Here is a 14,053-nt window from a genome sequence, read left to right as displayed (position 1 = left end):
TCTGTGGCAGAGCCAGGATCGTACGTAGTACCTCCTTTCTCCCAGGTCCTTTCTCTGTCCACCACTTGGCAGGCTCCCCAGGCGTCCCCTCTGGGCTATGGGGTACACCTTGTGTATAGCTCAACACCTGAGAGAAGTCGGGACTCTTCCTCTGTCCTAAAGAGCTGGATGGATCCTGTGTTGGTGCTTTATCTGTTCTTTCGCAACGCTGGGGAAAACCAACCGCAAAGGCAATTGAGCAGAGCCGTGGAGATTGCACCGGTTAATCGCTAATGGAGAGAGCTGCATGGTAACTGCAAATTGATTCCGTTATCATCTCTTCTCAGGCGCGCTGATCTCTGTCCCCTGTCCTTCTCCACCTAGAACTGCTGTCATTAATACGGAGAGCAGCATCTGTGCTGCGGAGCTCACAGCTCGCCTTGGCACAGCGACCACCAGTGGGTTGGTTGCAGGCCCAGGGGTGGCATTATTTGTTTTCAAAGCTCCTGTAAATTGAACTGTGTTTTTATGACACCGTAACCAGAGGCACTTATTGTACCAAACAAAAAGACTTCCATTTGAATTCAATAGACGCAGTTGATTATGCTCAGTGACACTTTTGACACTTTCGGGTGGATTTGAACTTGAAAACCTTTCTGAACTTACTGAACTGGCGGCTCCTTTCAGCTGACTGATCGATCCACTTGAACAATGCTATCATCTGTAGTCCTTTGGAGATCTTCCTGTGCCGTGCTGTAGTCCTGCAGCAGAATTAGTGATATAGGCAGCTGGCTTGTGTTTTCCAATGAGTCAAAGCGACCGTAAAATCAGATACAACAGGGGAGAAGTCACCTAATCACACTGATAAACCTACCCCACTGCTTTCATTTCCTTATAACAAGCATAAATATGACTTGCTTTGGTTACAAGAACACTTTTCTAGTCCATTTATTCTGAAGTTCCTCCTGCGCTTTGTTCTGACAAATATTCAAACAATTGTTTATGTCCCTTTAAAGTTTTTATTGTCCTTTACAATGTTTTAGATGTTCCCATCCCTTCTCCAGCACAGCCTACCCAGCGGAGGAATTCAGCTTTTCAGATTGCAGATGAAAACAGGCTTTTGAGACATGGAATTGCTGAATTTTCCCACCAGGACGGCTTCACAGCTTTAAAGTGGCAAGGCAATTTGTTCGCTGTTCTTTTGCTGATGGCTCAGTACTTAAAGTCACAGTATAGCAGAGAAAGAGTCCTACCTCCTCTTAGGCTTCTCAGGGCTTGCAGTGGTCTGGCTGTATGGAATCCTCTCCTGGGCTATCCTGGAAACAGAAGTGAGTTTCCTTTGAAGAGATGTCGTGGTATTAGCAGACGCGCAGTAAGGGACAGACTTTCAGGAGGTCTCAGCTTCTCTTTTAGCTGCATGAGGAAGGGCTCAGCTCTTCAGAATTGCTCATACCCAGTGTCTCTCAGCGATCGTGGTGCTCAAGGAAGAGGAATTCCCCATTGTTTTAGTTGAAGCTGCTGGATACGGAGGAGTTATGAAAATCTAGTCCTTAGGGTGGCAGAGGAAACTTGTTCTCTCTGAATAATGACTAGGTAACATAACAGGCTGAGAAATCCCCAAGCGCTGACCGGGGCAGGTAGATTGTGATGACTGTAGAGGTTTCAGAATACAGCAAACCAAGAGACTTCAGCAACCCCTCCCAGCAAGCCGTTTCCTTCTTGTTTCTCTCCACCTTGTGCAACGCTGTGCTCATTTCTTTCTTTAGCACCAAGCCCCCCTGCTGAGTAGTAAAAGGTTCATACTTTTTCAGAGAACAACGTACTCATCTTCACAGCCAGTCCATTAGTCCTTCAATGGTTATTTTAATTAACTAATCTGTTCGAAACATCAAGAGCCTGTTGAGCCATCTGGACTGATTAAAGTCGCATATTGCATTACTAATGCGCTGATTAAATCCTTCATTTTGCTCCAAGTCCTAAGTGCATCCAAACGTTACCACTCAAAAGCTGCTTCACGCAAACAGCTAGGAGGTTTGAATTTTGCCCGTGCGGGAAAGGAGGTTTGCTTTAGGTTTGGGTAGAGGTGTGCTGGTAACCCCGGTTGCTGGCATAGCGAGGAAGGACTGCCCAGGCACCGGCCAGCCTCTCAGACTGAGCCAGCAGGGAGGTGAGCAGAGGGTCCACGGCTGGGTTTCTCTGCAGAGCTCTGCAAAGAGCTCTTACCGTCTTGTGCGAGCAGACAGCCCCTTCCTGGGGCACTCGTACACGCAGCTGGGAAGCAGGAAACCTGGGACTGTGGTGTCGGGTATTCCCTGCTGTGGGAATTCCCTAATTACTAGCAAGATTTGGGAAAGTAAGAGGCAGTGTTGCCCGAGACAGCTTTCTGGCTGGGTCAGGAAGGATTTAAACTGTTAGAATTTACCAAAGATGCTAAAATATCTTAGGATGCAAATCATACCCCTTAATCTCTGCTGAAATCTACAGGCCAGCTGACAAGCATACCATCGAAACAGCCTCGACTCAGCCTGACCGCACTTGCCTCTCCTCAGAAAAACCCACTATAAATCCACCTCGTGCTCATGAGCGCTTCCTCCCATTTTGGCTGTGAGTACAACAGCAAAGGCGATCTGAAGGCTGGTCTCTAGTAGGATCTTGGCTGTCGTTACTTCAAACCCTCGGCTTGCAGAGGACACCTGAAACAGAGGAGGCAGTTTCTGCCTTTCCAGCCAGGGAGCCTTTAGCATTTGACAACAAGAACCTGCAGAGGAGATTTTTCTCTCCCTCCTGTGCCCTGACTGGAAGGGCACATTCCAACATCCATACCAGAAGGGTTTAGCTTATCATGGAAAACACCTTACAGTAAAAATTTGGGGGGTTTTGGACATATTGTTGACTTTAATTTGGTTTATGAACCTGTAACTCTCAGGCTCCCGGTTTTATATGGTGTGGGACACATCAGTGCACCTTCCAGCCAAGAGCCTTAACACGCTTGGTAGCTGTTGTGAGGTTTAATGACTATATCCTAATTTAAGTAAGATAATCTTTGCTTTTACAAAGGAGCTAAGGCACAGGAGGGCACGTGATTTAGCAGAGAACAGGGAGTCGAACTAAGACAACTTGTCTCCTACCTGGGCGTCTCTCACCATGGCAGATCACCTCCTCTCTTACCCTCGTGGCACCCAGAATCTGGGGTTTTGTAACTCAGCAACGTCCAAGCATTTAAACATACGTCCGCCAGAGGAAAAGCAGTCCAGCAGCAGTGTGTGCCACGAAGGGTGCAGCCAGTTGGGATTATTCAATGGACGACTGCCTTTTTCAGACCTCATTCTTTCAGCCTTTCAGAGCTAAAACCAAGTCTCAACAGTGGTGGCTTTTGAGATGAAGGACTTGGCTGAGACGGGTTCCCCGCAGCTCCCCCACTAACAGGGCTCTTGTTGCTTGCAGGTAAACGGCCACTTGGACTACATGAAGCAAATGGACACGATCCTGAAAGCTGTGGGCATTAAAACCAAGGAGTGTCGGCTGGAAGAGAAGGGCAGCGGCAGCCTTTTCTCCCCTCTAGCCAAGAAATCACAGCAGGCAGCAGGCAGCGAGCCTCAGGAAGAGGAAAACACTGTGCGAGAGGAGGATGCGGCTGACGGTGAGGCTCTGCCAGCCAGCCACGCTCACCGCCGTGATTCCCCCAGCTGTCTCTTGGGAGAAGCCTCGCTCCCCTGCCCAGACTGTTCAAACAGCGGGGACAGCAAGAAACAGGCAGCGGGTGAAGGAGAAAATTCGAGCTCTCATGGTGAGATGCTCAGCCAGCACTAAAACCGCTTTCGAAGCACCGTCTGTTGCACTGGGATTCCCAAGGGAGTATCGGTAGAGCCGGCAGAGCTGTCACTGCAGTTTTCAGACCCTCCTGAGAGCCTGGAGCGTGGTACCGGCGTGTCACCGGATCAAAGCTTTCGGAGCAGCCGCCCACGGCATCTCCCACGGACGAGAAAGGGCCGATTCCCACCTGAATCAGCATTGCTCCTCAGCAAGCGGCGGCACTTCCCTCCTCGCACAAACCAGGTTTATTCTTGAGGGAAGCAGCTGTCCCCATTAGGGACTGTGTCTCTGCTATATAACGCTTGGGAAAGCAGGTGGCTCTGCGGGTATTTTTAAGCATATCGTGGAGAGGGGCTCGTCACTAGGAAATTAAAAACGTTTTTCCACCAGTGGTCGATGTGGTTTTTGGTTTTCGCGTGAGCAGGCGTGTTGCAGGCTCTGGCTGCCCAGCTGCGTACGTCTCAGCGTCCGCGCTTCGGCTCTGCTAACCGGGGAGGCGAAAGGCTCGGGGTGCCTGGCTTCTTTTCCCCCCCGTCTGCTGCCGGTTTGCTGCCGGGGCTTGGGCACTTTCCAATCAACAAGACTGTTTCGCTATCTGCAAGCTGAGGGCGATGAGTGTTCGAGGCCTCATTACTATTAGAAACATGCTTTGAGTCCCTAGGTGAAAGACAGAAGAAGAAACAGAGTGGGCTTTTTATGATTTATTACTTTGTGAAACTTCCTCCCAGGCTTTGCCAGCCAGCAACCCACAGAGACTTTCGTTTTGTGTCCCACACACATCTCCAGCCTTAAAAGCCCCCTCTAGACATATTTTTAATTGGCTTTAGAATAAAACCAATACTTGGCATAGGATAAACACGAATCTGTTTGATTTCTACCTCCTTCCATAAAAGCGAGTTGGCATCCGCTCTCTTCTCCCTGTCTCAAACCGGAGGGAGGGACCCTGCTTTACATCCCCTGCCATGCAGAGTCTTCCAAAACCGTACGGGACTGATCCACATCTTCCATAAAAGGTCCTTTTCTGGCCTATTTTGCTGCTCGGCCCGAGAAAACGCAATCTAGCAGGAACGTGGCAGGGGGACAAACCCTCTTCTGAGAACACCTCTGCGAACCACCTCTCCCCTCTTGCCCGAGCCTTCTGCAAACCTTACCTGCAGATTACTTCTCACCAAGTTGAAAACGCGGCTGTTGCTGGGGGCGGCGGTGTGACCTGGCAATGCACAGCAGCTCTGGGTGCGGTGCCCAGCTTTTCCTCTCCCCAATTCCTGCCGCCGAGGGGGGGCTCAGACCTGCTCAGCTCCGATTCTGGAGCGGTGCCTCGCTGCAGAGCGAGGGAGAGGTCTCCGAGACGGGCTACGGGATCCCACAGCGACGGGCCTCTTTCGCCGGTCGGCGTTGATGCCGCTGGCTGCGGGAAGGGATGCGATTTCTCTACCGCATCAGAGGATTTGCCCACAAGCAAACACCTTACTACAACGAACTGGCACGATGAGAGAGTAACGTATTATTGCTTTTGAGCGTTCGGCTTGGAGAGGCGGTCTCTCTTTGTCCATCTCCTGAAGCCTGCGTCTGCTGACTCGGTTACCTAACGGACTTTCGGAGCTCATCGTGTATTTTTCTACTCCTTTTTAACTGGAGTTGTCGTCAAAGTATGTTTTTATATAAAGCCGTTTGTGGAAAGATGCACATATTTATCCTCGTGCTTGATACCAAACCCGAGCTATCTGTCCACAGATAACGTGGCAAAAAGGTATTAAACGGTTTGACGTTTGAACCTGTGCTCAGTCCTCCGCTTGTCACGGTCATTTATCGTTGACCGTTGGGCCAGCCGTCGCTTGCAAGGGGATTCGTAGCAAATAAATGTCAAGTTAGTCATAAAAACACTTGTTGTTCAGTTCTGGAACATACGTGGGCAACGTGGAAAGAAAACTAATGAGACTTGCTTGGCGTGTGGCTGCTTCTTCCAGCATCCCGTATCCTAGGGATGCTTTGCATTCGTTTGTATCATCGTGAGCCTCAGGAGCACAATGAAACTCATTAGTGTGAGCTCGGAAATAGGCAGCAAGGCTTGTAGGGTACGAGTCCAGGGCGGGCACAGCAACCAACTACCAACCCATCTCTGCATCTGAAAGGCACTTGAGGAAGAATTTGCTGAAAGCATTTGTTGTTTGGTTGGGTTTTTTTAAGTGCCCGCTTGCCATATTACTCGCTATTCTCTCTGCTTACGGCTGTGAGGAGGGGTGGGGGGGCTGGCATTGTCATTTAAAAGACAATATTCGTTCAGATTCTTACTTGAAGGGGAAAAAAAAATTAGCTTTTCTAATTGCACCATCTAAAAATCGACGGATTGTCGGAGCAAAGTATGATGGTCGTATGCCAAAAATAGGAAGCTGTAGGATGAAAGCTAAAGGGAAGCTCGTTCCGTTACTTACTACTGTCAGGATACCCACAGAGCCACAAACAAGTCGAACACCCACACCCTTGCTGAATATCCAAAAAGCAGCGCTGAACATTTTGCATCAGATTTAATCCCCCGTAGCACAGGCTGTTCGTGATTAAACACGATGGTTTCACTGTGCTGCAACTCCCTGCTTTCGCAGGAAACCGAGACAGATACAGTCCAAATCAGGCGAGGAAATGAAACGCCGAGAAAACGTGATGTTCTGTGGACTGAAGCAGCCCCAAACCCCTTGTCCGCGAGTCACGGGATGTGGTTTCCGCCGTTCCTCTCGGCGCACTTGGTGAGAGAGAGGTGATCTGCTGAGCTGCGTGAGTGGAAGCTGAAAACCAAGCCTTGGTTTAAGTTCAGGGAGACGTAGGCTGGCGGAAGGGTCTGGAGTCGGAGGTTCAGACTAACCGGAGATGAAAAGGCCACGAGAAGCAGCTCTCGGAGAAGGGCGAGGGATTGGTGACGGTGAGCAAAGGAGGGGTGGAAAGAAAGAGAAACAAGGCAGACTAATTCAGCAGTAAAACGTGGCTTTGCACTGTTTAAACCTACCCGCAGGAGTGCTCGGTGACGATGTCTTCTCCAAGGAGATGCACGTTGCGTTTGAAGAGGGTATCGAGCAGCAACGCGTGGGCAGGGAGACGTCTTGTGGCAAATCGGCCCTCCAGAGAGTTTGCATTGGGCTGGGGGATCCTTCCCAGCACACAGAGGTCCGTAACCCCCCGTCGGCGTCTCCCCGAGCCGTAGCCCCACGGACGCCCTCGCTCAGGCCACGGGGGTGCCGAGCTGCTTGCGCTGCAGCTCCGCGTCCGGGGGCTCCACGTCGAAAAGGTTGACCAAGCGGGTGCCGGGGACCGGGAGAGCCGGGGGGCCGTCGCCGGCTGGCAGCAGGCTGTGTTCGTTCCCCAGCGCCCCAGAGTCAATCGAGTCGGTCTCAGCCTGCAAGGTGAGGACGTTCTTGAGGGACGTGGCGGCGCGGGGTCCGCTGTTGGAGTTCCTCATGGAGAGGGAGATGGCGCTGGGACGGGGCTCCCCCGAGCGCCGGCAGCAGGGCAGGTATTTGCCCATGGCCCTCTTGAAGTCCCTCATGAAGAGCGGGTAGATGATGGGGTTCATGGTGCTGTTGCAGTACCCGAGCCAGGTGAGCACGTCGAAGAAGCCGGCCGGGACACAGCCGCAGACTGCCTGGCGGGGGGACACAGCAAGGGTTAGCAGCGTCTCCCACCTCGGCCCCGATCCAGAGTGGTTTCCCAGGCACGCCAACGTTTTCCTTTCGAAGGAACCCTCCGAGACCCTTTGGAAGGGTTTTTCCTTGCCGTTGCTCCCTGGGGAAATTGCGTCTTTGGTCCCAGAGGCTTTCCAGCAAGACCTGCAGGCATCTGAGATCCAACCCAGCTGGATTCAAAGTGAAAAGCTTTTGAAAACCCGACATAAAAACCCCCATACGTGCCTACCTGCGTCACGTTGGTGACGAAGAAGGGAAGCCAAGCCACGAAGAACATGCCCAGGAGGATGCCCAGCGTCAGGCTGGCCTTCAGCGCCTTCTTGCTGTGCTTGTTGGCGAACCTCCTGCTCTCGCTGCCGGCCGCGGGCTGGCTCGGGGCGCAGGGAACCTGCAGCGGGAGATGGGGCAGTGAGCGAGCGCTTCTCCCCGGGCCGGAGCCGCCAGCACCGGCGCCAGCCTCCTGCCCGAGGAAAGTGGCGTTCGGGGCTGCAAATCCTGCAGAAAAACCCCTGCTGTTATTTCCCTTCTTGCAAGGGGCAGGAGGATGGCACACAACCATAAATCAGGAAGAGGAAGCAATAGAAACCCTCAACATCGAGAGTATTTTTTTTTTTTTTACTGTAAAATAGGGGCTTTATCATTAAGACGCTTCTTTTATAGAAAAATCTGACTCAGTCAATGTTTTGGTGAGGGTAAAGCATGCCCTAAAGAGGCAGCTCTAGCTGCTGATTAGAGCAGCGAACTAATTGTATTTTTAAAAGCAGGACGTCAGACATTTCAGCCTACAAACACCATAACTAATGCAGTCCTCTATCCACTCTTGCCATCTAAAATTATTATCTCAGCCCTCTGCCGTAATTAAATGAGGCCCCGTTGCCACTCAGCTTCCTGCCCAAAAAGGGAACAAAAATCTGGTTAAAAAGATGAAACTCGAGGGTTCCCTGGCTGACACCTCGTTCTCAGCTCACCCTGAGCCGATTCGGGGCTCCTAGGAATCTGCGGGGACACTTGCCTCTGCTGAAATACGGGGGGTGGATGTTGGTTTTTCCACGGCAGAGCAAAGCACCTGAGCATCCCCCGGTCCCCTGAGCGGGGCAGCGCGGGGGCTGCAGGGCTGCAGCAGGTTGTGTTTGTGGAGTCCAAAAACCTGGCATCCGGGGGGAAAAGAAACATTTTATTATGTCGGCTGTTTATTCTTTGATTCTCATTTTCCTTTTGAAAGTCTGGTACAGCTTATCACGTGCGGGAGAGCGGGCCGGGTCAGGGTGTCCTGGCTCCTTTCTTAAGAGAGAGAGAACAACAAACTAAATCAAGGTATTTAAAGGCAATTACGTTTGTCTTTTCCCTGTAGGATATGAGGGCGATAAAGCCTATTACGGGGAATTAAGGCTGTTGGATTTAGTGGCAATTACCTTCTCCCGGAGAAATGCAAACAAGCGCGGCCACGTTTTGGTTACAAAAAACGCACACGCTGGTTTAACCAGCGATCGAGTAAGGAGGTGTTTTGTGGTTCCCGTTATCGACCAGGTAACAAAAATATAAGCCGGCTCTTCAAAATCAGGTGCTCTCCAGAATTTGGTATTTGCTGTTATTTAAATCCTTCTCTCCCATATGTCTCACACCCACCACAGTCAAGATTTATGAGTGGAAAGTCAGATAAGATTTAAACCCTCTGGGATGACGCTAGCCAAGAGGGGGGCGAAACTGCATTTATTTTGCACCGCTGAGCATTTTCGCCTGTGTCTTAATTTATTTCTCTGCTTCTGCTCATGCTGTTTCTGTGCTGCTGAGCAGCTGAAAAGCGCACCGTCGCTGGGACAAGACGCGGGCCACCTCCGAGGACACCGCGGAGCAGCCCTCCTCCCATCACAGGGGTGGATGTTGCCCAAAATCTCCCTCCCCGCGGTCTGGTTGCCAAAACCCTTTGCCGGCTCCAGCCCCGAGGCCGTCCCGAAGGCGGAAACACCCCAGGCACCCGAACCACGGGGGTCTGCAAGGAGCAACGTCCCTGTGGCCACCTTACCTGCGGCGTGGTCTCGTCGGTGGTGACGGTGGCCACGTTGGAGGCGAGGGAAGCCACCTGCACCGCTTGCTTGCGGGCTGCCAGGAGGATGCGGCAGTAGGTGAAGGAGATGGCGGCGGACGGGAGGAAGAAAGTCAGGCAGGAGGCCACCAGGGCGTAGGGCAAGCTGACCAGCAGCCGGCACTGGTCCTCGTCCCCCCGGGAGGTGACGTTTGGGGACCGGACCTCGAACTCCAGCTCGTGCCAACCCATCTTGATGGGCAGGAAGGAGGCCAGCGCAGCCAAGGTCCAGGTGGCCAGAATGAGCCAGAGGGCTCTGCAGGAGGTCATTCGCAGCTTGTATTTGAGGGGGGAGATGATGAGCAGGTAGCGGTCCAAGCTGATGACGCAGAGGTTGAGGATGGAGGCGCTGCAGCACATGACGTCGAAGGAGTACCAGAGGGAGCAGAAGTCGCCCCGCAGCACCCAGCGGCCGTAGAGCTGGTTGAGCATGGCCGGGGGCATGACCACCAGTCCCACCATCAGGTCGGACATGAAGAGGGACACCAGGAAGTAGTTGGAGGTGTTGCGGAGGGAGCGCTGGGTGACGATGAGGAGGATGAGGAGGAAGTTCCCCGCCGTGGTCAGCAGGATGATGAAGCAGAGGAAAGCGGCCACCCAGCTGCTCCCCACCAGCAGCGAGCGCTCCCCCAGCACGCTGGCATTGGGGGCCCCCAAATCGCCCTCCATGAGGAGCCGGGCGGCAGGGCTGGCTCCGGAGCCGGGGGGACCTTCTCCGGCCGTGACCTGTGCTAGGTGATCATCACCGGAGCCAGCTCCAGGGGAAGAAGTACCATCTCTCTCTCCCTGCTCTGTGTCGGTCCTCCTTTCTCCTCTCCCCCTCCTCTCCCTCTCTCCCCCCACTCTCTCTCTTCACTGGCAATCGGGGCAGAGTGACATTCCCAGGAGCCGATCAGCAGTAACAAGGTTCCCCTCCCTGTTACTCACAACCGTTGCAGTCCCTGCAAATCCCCCTGCGCTGGGATGTCCCTGGACACTGCCTCTGGATGCTGGGGATGCTCTGGACACCAGGGAGGCTTGGGGTGCTCTGGATGCCGGGATGCTCGAGATGCCGGGGATGCTCTGGATGGCGGGATGCTCTGGATGTGCTGGACCAGGGAATAATCTGGACCCCAGGATGCTCTGGATGCTCTAGATGCTGGTACGCTCTGGACCCCAGGATACTTCGGATGCTGTGTATGCTCTGGATCCCAGGGTGCTCCGGATGCTCCGGATGCCAGGGATGCTCTGGACCCAGGATACTCTGGATGCTGGGGATGCTCTGGATCCCGGGATGTTTCAGATGCTGGGGATGCTCTGGACCCCCGAGGCTCAGCTCTCACCCCTCCAGCCAGGCTTGGCTGCCTGCAGAGCTCTGTCCCCCGGGGCAGCGGGGCCCCACTGAGCAGCTCGGTGCCCGAGCTCTGCCGCTGCTGCAGCCAGAGACAGCGAGGAGAGGCAGAGCAGCCCTGAGGCGAGTACGGGGATGCTCCCAGCCAAGCTCGCCTGTGAGGAGGAAGATGCAACACGCAGGAGTGTGGGAAGGTGTCTCTCCCCCGGCAGAGGTGCGTCCAGCATGCAGGGCTGCGTGTGTGAGTGAGCGTGCGTGTGTGTGTGTGTGCAGGTGCCCGCCAGACTTTTACCTGCTGCTCTGTGATGCACAGAAAAGGATGCAGAAATGCCGATTCGGAGGAGGTGGGGCTGGGGGGGGGGAGAGGAGGAGATGAAATGAAATGCTAATGAAAACAGGGATCTGGTCTAAACTCCACAAAGTGGCAGCCAGAGAGTTCCCTTTTCCGCCTTAAAGAGACAGCCGGCACCGTGCTCTGCCTCCCCTCCGCCGGCCGCCTCTGCCAACATCGGAGACCCCACCGTTCCCCTGGCAGGTGGGCAGCGACCCACGGGCCAGCAGGTCTGCGGCTAAGCCCAGCCGGCAGCGCCGAGCGCGAGGCTCCATCCTCCGCGCCAGTTGACAAACAGCAAAATTTCGCGAAGCCCAAATAAAAAAGCAACAAAACCTGCGTGCAGTAGCCCACGGTTGCCTGCTCAGAACGCAGCCGGAGGCGTGGAAAGGGCTTGCTGGCTGATTTTCCAGCAATCTACAGCCAGGGATGGAGGGTGCGAGCAGAAGCCAAGGGAAAAGGCTGCACTCGCGCTGGGACAGCCAGCGCGGTCTCGCCCCTCCGCTCCGGGGTTATTTGGGCTGGCCTCGGTGCAGCCCAGGTCTCTGCCTTTGCAAGGGCAACCCCGGATGGACCCACGGCAACTTGCCCTTTGGCAAGCGGGAGGCAACGTGCCAGAGGACCCAGCGGGTCCTGCTGGCTTCTTCATCCCTGCTAGTTCAGAAGACACTTCTGAACCTTTAAGCGCTGTTAGGTATCCCGCGCTACCACCTCCACGCTTCAGGGCCAATACCTGGGGGTGCTTGGCAGGGACCGACTTGTTTTTTTTAATTACCCGGCTGCCAAAAGGGGTTTGGTTTTTTTTCTTCCAACAAACGGCCGCAATTTCTGTTGGGGGGAGACCGGAGCCGAGGGCACTGACTCCAGCACAAACCGGAGCCGTGCGTGTGTCTCCGTTGTGCCCCTGGAACCTACCCCTGTGGTCGCAGGGCCAGACATTGCCCTTCCCTCCCTGCGCTGCCGCCAAAGCTTTTGTTAACACGCTTCCCCTGGGAAGATGCTGCTGCAGATGTGTGGGCGAGTGCCAGCTGTGCACGCAGCACGCCCCACCGGCCCCGTCCCGCTGCACCCCCAGCGCCGTCTGCGCTGCCCCAGCCGCCCGCCCCGGAACAGAAATTTGTCTCTTTACCAAGATCTACTTTTCTAACCGCCTTTTCAACAGCTTTGTCGTGCTTTTCCTAGTGACTGAATGGGCAATTCGGGCCTGGAAACCACCTGTGAGCAAGGGACGGGGGAGACGCAAAGCAGGGCTCACCTCTGTGCATGGACGCGGCCCACACGCAGCCCATTGCCCCCCCAGGATCTCCGTGCCACTGGAAAGCTGTTCACTGCCAAACAGCTGCCGTCACTGGTACCAGCTCTCCCGGGAGCGCGTGCACGGCGTCTGCCCTCCCTCTGCTTTCCCCAGGACCTTCGCCTCGGATGCTCCCAGCCAAACCTCCCCGGCCACCTCTGCGTCACTCCGTCCTGGCAGGCATCCCAGGGCAGAGCACACACACGCGAGGCTCTGATCGCAGCAGGAGGTTTCTTTAGAAAAGCGCTTGTACCAGGAAACCCTCACTTCCTCGCCCCATCTGTGCTGGGAACAAGCAAGAAAACCCACCCCGAGCCCACACTGAGGCAGCCTCCCAGCTAGGATAAATCAATGCAGCACGGACAGATTTATCCCAGCTGGGTCCACGCTAAGTGCTCAGCGAGGAAGTCATGCCACGGTGCAAAGCCGTGCTTCCTTCTCAGCCCCGATGCACCCCAACCTTAGGAGCATCTCGGTTTATCTCCAGAGCTTTTGCTTTGGAGAAGGAGATACTGGATCAGGAGTGTCTCCTCCACAACCAGGTATGTGGGAGGTTTTGTACGCTTGGTTTGGATGCGTTTGCTGGGGAAGCGAATCTGAATTGATCGAAGCAAAATGCGTTTAAAAAACCCTGCCTTAAAATGAGGTCCAAATCCTACCGTTGCCCCTGCAAAAGCTTCTCTGCTCCAGCAGCTCTGCTGGCCTGTTTGTGCTCTCTCTCCCCTGCGCTGCGTTTCTGGACACATCTGCAGGGGATCACGGTTTCCACCAGCTCTGCTCTCCAGTACCACTAGCAGGGAAAGCGAAACCAGATTGTCAACAGCCACCCAAGTGTCAACATGGCAAAAAAAGGGCTGGTGAGCCGGAGTGAGCAAAACTGGAAGGCTGAGAGACCTTGGCGAGGACATCCAGGCAGTCCAGGGCTGAACGCAGCGGCCTCCAATAGTGCAATCTACTCTCAGGATCTCATTCCACCCTTTAACTGGGATGGCTCCTTAGGGCAGATTTTGGGCAGAGCCTGTCTAGCTACCTTTAAAGATCTGTGTTTTCATCTGCAAAACAGCCCTCCGCTGCCTGCCTCCGCTGAAGCTCCGGTTGTGTCGAAAGGAGGTGGAGACGTCCTGCTCCGAACACCTTGAACTGGAGTTTATAGGAACAGTCTCCCTGCTAAATCCAGCCCCCGTTTCTGCTGTACACCAGTAAAAGGGCCACGTGACGGTGGCCAGTGAGAGCATGGGTTCCTCCACCTTTTCCTGGCTCTCTGGTAAAGCTCCCTTCCTTGGGAGGGAGCCTAAAAACATGATCTCAACGCACAGGACACCTCCAGCCCTGCCAGGGTCCTTCCTTTTCAGCCCGTCCCCTTCGTTGCGGCAATTGCTGCCTTAACGCAAACCCCCTCCCGCTTCACCACCCGGAGAGCTGCTCTCCAAACTTGTGCAGAGCCCCCAGAGCCTGGGACTCAAAGAGAGGGGCAGCAGGAGCTGGCCGCTTGCACGGCACAGCCTCCTGCCCCTCCCGGCGCAGGCGGGACCCTCCCCAGGGTTAGGCTCAG

General features: G+C 54.4%; 2 protein-coding genes across 3 annotated transcripts in view; one reads left to right on the top strand and one right to left on the bottom strand.

The window, feature by feature from the left end:
• TMCO4 (transmembrane and coiled-coil domains 4) overlaps nucleotides 1-4,248 on the top strand; it is a 40,949-nt gene extending 36,701 nt beyond the window's left edge. For both annotated transcript variants that reach the window (XM_076356345.1, XM_076356346.1), the window contains exon 14: nucleotides 3,424-4,248. In XM_076356345.1, coding sequence (XP_076212460.1) covers nucleotides 3,424-3,789 — 366 coding nt within the window. In that variant the 3' untranslated portion in view covers nucleotides 3,790-4,248. The remainder of the gene's footprint in view (nucleotides 1-3,423) is intronic.
• Nucleotides 4,249-6,952: 2,704 nt separating this feature from the next.
• On the bottom strand, nucleotides 6,953-10,245 carry HTR6 (5-hydroxytryptamine receptor 6). The gene is made up of 3 exons (XM_076356347.1): nucleotides 9,487-10,245; nucleotides 7,693-7,851; nucleotides 6,953-7,423 (listed from the first exon to the last, which is right to left on the bottom strand). The coding sequence occupies exons 1-3, from the start codon at nucleotides 10,213-10,215 to the stop codon at nucleotides 7,004-7,006; spliced, it is 1,308 nt and encodes a 435-aa protein (XP_076212462.1). The 5' UTR covers nucleotides 10,216-10,245; the 3' UTR covers nucleotides 6,953-7,003.
• Nucleotides 10,246-14,053: the final 3,808 nt, after the last annotated feature.

The sequence above is a fragment of the Aptenodytes patagonicus genome, chromosome 19 (genome assembly GCF_965638725.1).
Source record: "Aptenodytes patagonicus chromosome 19, bAptPat1.pri.cur, whole genome shotgun sequence".
Lineage (NCBI taxonomy): Eukaryota > Metazoa > Chordata > Aves > Sphenisciformes > Spheniscidae > Aptenodytes > Aptenodytes patagonicus.
Note: the sequence above shows the minus strand (reverse complement) of the source record. Positions and strands in the feature narration are given on the sequence as shown.

What these genes read in the sequence shown, in the direction of transcription:
- HTR6 (XM_076356347.1), bottom strand. Translation starts at nt 10,215, where the DNA reads ATGGAGGGCGATTTGGGGGCCCCCAATGCCAGCGTGCTGGGGGAGCGC. An exon ending in CCGACGAGACCACGCCGCAG is followed by an intron (nt 7,852 to 9,486) that starts GTAAGGTGGCCA and finishes CTCCCGCTGCAG; the next exon opens with GTTCCCTGCGCCCCGAGCCA. An exon ending in TCGTCACCAACGTGACGCAG is followed by an intron (nt 7,424 to 7,692) that starts GTAGGCACGTAT and finishes TCCCCCCGCCAG; the next exon opens with GCAGTCTGCGGCTGTGTCCC.